General features: G+C 44.0%; 1 protein-coding gene across 1 annotated transcript in view; it reads right to left on the bottom strand.

Moving 5' to 3' along the window:
• Positions 1-2,100: 2,100 nt before the first annotated feature.
• Positions 2,101-6,883, bottom strand: part of LOC147611432 (pentatricopeptide repeat-containing protein At3g03580-like) — a 5,069-nt gene continuing 286 nt past the window's right edge. Inside the window, exons 1-3 of the mRNA XM_086784531.1 lie at positions 6,830-6,883; positions 6,008-6,084; positions 2,101-5,911 (exon numbers count right to left, since the gene is read on the bottom strand). The exon at positions 6,830-6,883 is cut by the window's right edge and continues 286 nt beyond it. Coding sequence (XP_086640657.1) covers positions 2,345-5,911; positions 6,008-6,084; positions 6,830-6,883 — 3,698 coding nt within the window. The 3' untranslated portion in view covers positions 2,101-2,344. The remainder of the gene's footprint in view (positions 5,912-6,007; positions 6,085-6,829) is intronic.

Here is a 6,883-nt window from a genome sequence, read left to right as displayed (position 1 = left end):
GACTGCCATTTGTCTTTCTAAACTTGATTTATTCATCAACTTTTGCATACATCATGTGCATAGTAACAAAATTTATGAATAATTCAAAAAAGTTACATAACATATCGACAAATTAGCTTGCAACATGATAAGAAATGGAAGTGAAGGCCAAAATTTTAAAGGAGAAATACAATATCATGAAGACTATTGCATGCCACAAGAGAAACTCTCAACTTACAAAGCTATGACAAGTCTAACTCAATGCTTGCAAACCTTTAAGAATTCAAGAAAGAAAACCACAATTCTCAACAAAAAAAACACCACACCACCAACATTACACCATGAGTGCTTCCATGCCATCTGAAAAACTCTTTAGCAAGCCTTAAATATATACCCTCACCCCCTAGGTGCTCTATATTTTTTTAGCTCTGTTTCCCCCCCCCACCCACACGACCCCCCCCCACACACACACACACACACACACACACAAAAGATCGATCCATTAGTTATCCAAGTACATGGCCCAGTCTCAAGCATGGGTGACAAGAAAAACAAAATCGGCGATAGAGAGGCTCTTCCTCACTAGATGACCACTCTTGGAGGAAGGCTATCTCATACAGGTAGACAGTCAGGTGGCCTGTAAGCCAAGTCTCTAACCCTAGATGTGCCATGCGGCAATGCTACTAATGATCTCCCACCTCTGACAGGTGCCTGTGGTACTCCTCCCCTCAGAGTTGCTGAAGACGGGGTTGCCGTGATCCTACGGGAGAGGAGAAGGGCAAGGCCCTATCCTGTCTCCTCATATGCAAGGGTGCTGACTCAGAGGCCCAGGCAACCGCTCCCCAGGTGATGGTGCAGGCTGATGCCTAGTCCATGGTGACCCTCTGCCATACCCTGCTGTGCCTTGGGACAATCCCAGAGGCAATGACATTGAGACTCCTAAGGGTGTCCATACCTAGAACAGAGCGCCAGCCGACCTCCAACTGTCAGCCAGGTGCCCACTGCCAAGCTCCTGTGAGTTCTCTGCCAAAGGAAAGAGTAATCTTCCGTGGCCGAAAGCTGTCCCACGGCTGTTTCCAAAAAATCCCGGACGAAACACGTGCGGATGTCCTGGGTCGGCCAATGTAATGCTGCTGCTGGCATACTATCAACCCTTGGCATCTGAATCCTGCAGCCTAGATGGAAGTATGCTCAAAAAAGCTCTGCCACAACTTACCTTCATGACCAAGAAAAAAGTGGCCTAATCAGCTAGCCATTTGGGTCCAGGGAATCTGGTACCATTGTCAAAGCTCTATTGTGCAGTACTTTTAGCCCTCTTGACAAGTCCCCACACAGACATCGACCAAACAAGTAAATTTGCCACACCGTCAATCAATAACAATCAAGTAACTTTTCCACACCATCAAACAATACCAATTTGTTATCACTTAGCTTTACCTAAAGAATTTATCCAAGTTTTCATCCTCCTAAAATCTATTCCCCAAAGCATGCAAGCTTCCTTTTACACCATTCACTGTTAGGATACCAAGGTGGAATATCCTTTCATAACATCCGAAAGAGAATCACATATATCGCTGATTCGCATGGAATAACCCACTTTAATCTGGTTATTCTCTCACGAAACCAAGCTAATGTTTGGAGCTCAACAAAGAGAGCTACCAATCCAACCACCCTTGGCTCCTCTTCTTCCCTACTGTCCCACAAGAATTTCATTGATTTGAGTTGCTCTCACGCCTTGTCTAGCTCCACATGCCAAGGAACTTTCTTACCAGTGTGTTTGTTTCAAGGGTAATGCTCTTCTTCACACACATCATGAGGACCTACCAAAGTTTCTTGACAAGTCAAGCTTCACAAGCCATTGAGATTTGCCTCTCCTCCCTCTTGAAAAAGCCGCGCGAACCTACTTTTTGCTGCTACACCAAAATGAACTGCAGAGGGGCAGAAAGGATGATCAAGGTACAAGGACAAGGACATGCATCAAAAATGAAAACTCCAAATCATACTAAAGCATGCACAGAAACCAGGATTTTGTCAGGGTCTTGTTTCACCAAGTACTGACAACAGCAGTTATTGCTCTGGAGCTCAAATGTGTGTGGAAGGGAAAGGGCGGAAAAAACATGATTTGCATCCTTGAGAACTCATTACATCTATTGCACATAATGTTACAGAGAAATGTACATAAATTTTAATATAAGCAGCTCAAAACTGCCTAGCCTTGCCTGCAGCACAAGAAAATGGATGTATCACCGTGCAGAAGAGGCTCTGTGTGTGTGGTGATGTTTGTGGCTCTAATTTGGGGTGGGTGGAGTGGTGCTGGCTTGCGCATGCCGCCCGGGGGGGGGGGGGGGTGTCGACATATTGCATATCAAAACATGTCTCCACAAGAACACAAGCCTCCCTTAAAATGATGGATGCAGCTGTTATCTCGAAGAATGATCTCCCGTCGTTCGACTTTCGAAATTATCTTACTTGCATCATGGCAGTTGTTACACATCCTCAAACTTTTTGTCACTCGCAGTGTCTCTCCATGTGGTGTATTGAGAAGCCCAAAAGCTATGGCCAGCTTCTCTGCATGCTCACATAACACAGCTTCTTTCTCCTCGTCAGCAATGGGTTTTAGGACTAAGTTTAACTTGGGCACATGACCTTCTGCCTTTATAAGTGAGCTCATGACTTTCAACATTGCAGAGACCTCATGACTCGGGTTGTCACCCGCCATAAACTCATGCACCCTCTTGTTGACTTCTATCAAGGCACTAGCAGGCTTTTTCTTCACCCCGGCATGTTTTCTCAGCTCTTCTAGCCTATTTGTGAAATTCCACTTGCTAGAACTTGCATTGATGTCTGCCATGAGCACATACCATGCAGCTTCCTTGGGATTTATCTGGACAAGCTGCTGAAAGCAACGTAATCCGAGGTCTGGTTCCTCAAATGTTTTGCAAGCACTGAGCAAAGCTGCCCATGTTCCTTCAGATGGAGGACAGAAAACTTCAAGAAACTTCTCGGCTTCGTACAAATATCCAGACCTTGCCAGAAGATCAACCATGCAACTATAGTGTTCTTCTGTGGGCATAATGCCAAAATCCTCTCTCATCACCTTGAAATACTCCTGACCCTTCAGTATTAGGCTGGAATGGCTGCATGCAGTAAGAAGACATGAAAACACGAGTGTGTGTGGCTTCACGCCATACTCTTGCATGTCCTCAAATAGTTGTACAGCCATGTGACCATCATGATTCATGCCATATCCTTTTATCATTGTGCTCCATGCTACCACATCTCGAACTGGAAGGCTGTCAAAAACATCATGTGCCTCTGAAAGTGAGCCACATTTAGCATACATGCTGATCAAACAATTGCCAAGAGAAGGGTCTCCTTGTAATCCCGTTAGTGTAATCTGTGAGTGCATTCCTCGCCCTCTCTCTATGGCTCCTATGCTGCCACAAGCTTTCAAGGCACATGCTAAGGTGACAGCATCCGGACAGACACCGTCCACTTGCATTTGCTCTAAACAAGCAAGGGCTTCCAGAGGTTCATGGTCTGCATATCCAGCAATCAATGCATTCCAAGAGACTACGTCTTGAACTGGCAAGTTGTCAAAGACTTCATGAGCCTCTAAAAACAAGCCACATTTTGAATACATGCCTACTAGCGTGTTACCAACGATGGGATCTTTTTCGAAACCATCAAGGGCAATCTGTGAGTGTAACTTTTGACCCTCATCTATGACTCCTATGCTTCCACAAGCTTTCAAACAGCAAGCAAACATAACAGTATCTCCACAGACACCCTCCAGTTGCATGAGCTCAAAGCATTTCAATGCTTCCTGGCTAGGGCCATGCTCAGCATATCCTGCAGCTAGCGAAGTCCATGATACGATATCCCGAACTAACAGCTTGTCAAAGATCTTTTGTGCATCTAGAAGTGAGCCACATTTGCCATACATGCCAATTATACTGTTGCTGATGGAGGAATCTATTTCAAACTCTTTCAGGAGTATGTCCTTGTGTAATTCTCTGCCCTTGTCTATAGCTCCAGTGCTACCACAGGCTTTCAGGATGCAAGCATATGTGACAGCATCAGGAATTAAACCCTCCACCTGCATCTGATCAAAGAACCTCATTGCTTCTTGTACACGCCCCTGCTCAGTATATCCTGCAATAAAGGCTGTCCATGATGCAACATCTCGAACTGGAAGCTTCTCAAAAACTTCTTGTGCCTCTGAAACTGAGCCATAATTGGCATACACACCAACCAAAGCAATGCCAACAGAAAGATCCATATCAAACCCCTTCCGTGCTACTTCCTTGTGTAATTCCCAGCCCTTCTCTGTGGCGCCTATGCTGCAGCAAGCCTTTAAGCTGCATGCAAGGGTAACAGCATCTGGAGAGAGACCCACCTGTTGCATCTGTTCCAGACAATTTAGGGCTTCCTCACCATGTCCATGTTCAGCATACCCTCCAATTAGTGCCGTCCATGATATGACATTTTGAGTAGGCAGCTGATCAAAGACTTTCCATGCCTCTGAAAGAAAGCCACATTTGGCATACATGCCAATCAAACAGTTGGCAATGGAAGGGTCTCTTTCAACCGCAACTTGGACAATCTCCTTGTGCACTTCGAGGCCCTTCTCTATAAAACCTAAGCTACCACAAACTTTCACAACATAAGCAAATGTGGCAGCATTGGAGGAAACACCATCCAGACGCATTCTTTCAAAACAGTTGAGTACTTCTTGATCCAATCCATACTCAGTATATCCTGCAATCAACACATTCCATGATACAATGTCTTGAACCAACAACTTATCAAAAACCTTTTGTGCCTCTGAAAGGGAGCCAAATCTGGCGTACATGCAGACCAAAGCATTGCTGACATATGGATCTTCTCCAAATCCCTTCTGAGAAACCTCCAAGTGTACTTTCCGTCCCTTGTCAGTGGCTCCTAGGATGCCACAAGTTCTTAGAACACAAGCATACGTCCAAGAATTCGGAGAGAGGTCATCATGTTTCATCTGTTCAAACAAATCCAGTGCTTCCTGATGAGGCCCATTTTCAGCATATCCTGAAATGATTGCAGTCCATGACACCACATTACGAACTGGCAGCATATCAAAAATTTCCTGTGCCTCTGAAAGTGAACTACACTTACTATACATGTAAACGAGAGTGCTGCCAACAAACAGATCTCTTTCAAATGCCTTCTGAACAATCTCTACATGAAGTTCACGGCCCCTTTCCACATCCTTCACATCAGCACATGCTTTCAGCAGGCCAACATGTGTGTAGTTGCTAGGGTATATACTATCCTCTAGCATTCTCTGATACAGATTAAGAGCATGTAGCAAATTCCCGGATTGAGTATATCCTAATATCACAGAAGTCCATGAATGCTCATTCCGATGCATCAACCGATCTAGAACCTGCTCAGCATAGGGTACATTTCCACAATCTACAAACATGGGCACAATGTGGTTTCCAATGGCTCTGTGAGCTTCTAACCCAATATTGCAAATGTACAAATGTGCTCGCTTGGCACACACTAAACGCTTTTCTTTCCTGCACTCTTGCAAAATGCAAATGCAGTAATCCATAGAAGGGAGATCAGCTGAGCTTTCCAAGATATTAAGTGCATTCCTTGTGTTCAGAATCTTCCAAATAGTGTCCTCCAGCAGTTGTGCTTCAGATGCATTCGCAGACGACTTTTGACATGGGGTGGAGTGTTCAAAATCCCCCTTCAAGCCATAGTCTCGAGTCGTTATAGACACAATTTGTTGCTTTCCATGGTCAACATGTGAGTTATTCCCATAGAGTTCACACCAATTCTCCTCTAATTTGAGGAATTGTTCGCCCTGATCTGATGTGCCCAGACCAACCGAACATGGAGACTTCATGATGATTACAGGGTTAATGTCTCCACTCTCAGGGTTCATCTGTTAGAAATGACAACAGACATATAAGTTCACCATTTCAAGGCCTACTTCTATAATGCCAATATTGTGGAAGGGCAGGCATAATCAAGCACCTACTTTGTTCATCCCATCGTCCCACCATTGAGAAGAATCCATAAAATAATCCTCCCCTGAGCCTGGCCTCAATTTCCAATCTTTGAAAGAAAACACAAATAAAAAAGCATAGAGGTGATGGAAGGAAAGTTGAAACCATACATCGTCCTGATCATGTACATTCACACAAGCAGACATACCAACATATGCATACATGCATACATACATAATGAATAAAGGCAACAATGAGACTTGCACAGATTATTACATGGAAATGCATATTCAGGCTTTGTTGGCCAGTAGATGATGACCTACCATATACCATAGCCATCCATGCATGTACAAATTCAAACAAGCTAAATGGAATATGCACATACACAAAAAACCATGCTAGAAAGATTTAAGTGTGCACAAACAAGCAAGCAGCCTTGAGATGCACGCACAAACATAAATGCATAAATGCCCATTTACGTAGATTCTACATTGAGATATGCATACATACATTTGCATACACCATGTATGTATACACAATGTATGTACATACTTGCATGCATGTAAGTACACAAACAAATAGATGAAAATCACATAGAGTTTCTGTATATTGATTCATTGTACACACACCCACTAGTAAGCTGCCACTAGATATGCATACATACATGCATGTATGTACCATGTATGTATACACAGTGTATGTACATACTTGCATGCATGTATGCACATGTAAGTGTATATGCACATAGAGTTTGTGTATATTGATTCATTGCACACACACACCCACTAGTAAGCTGCCGCCTGGGAACCGCCTGGCACACATGGCAAGGGCTGAACTAGAACCTGATGAATTACCTGAAGTAGGGCCAGCAATAAAATCCTGTACTGAGTGACCCGCCTGCGCCATAG

Source organism: Cibotium barometz, chromosome 47 (assembly GCF_041138505.1).
Source record: "Cibotium barometz isolate CiBa-2024 chromosome 47, ASM4113850v1, whole genome shotgun sequence".
NCBI classification, from domain to species: domain Eukaryota; kingdom Viridiplantae; phylum Streptophyta; class Polypodiopsida; order Cyatheales; family Cibotiaceae; genus Cibotium; species Cibotium barometz.
Note: the sequence above shows the minus strand (reverse complement) of the source record. Positions and strands in the feature narration are given on the sequence as shown.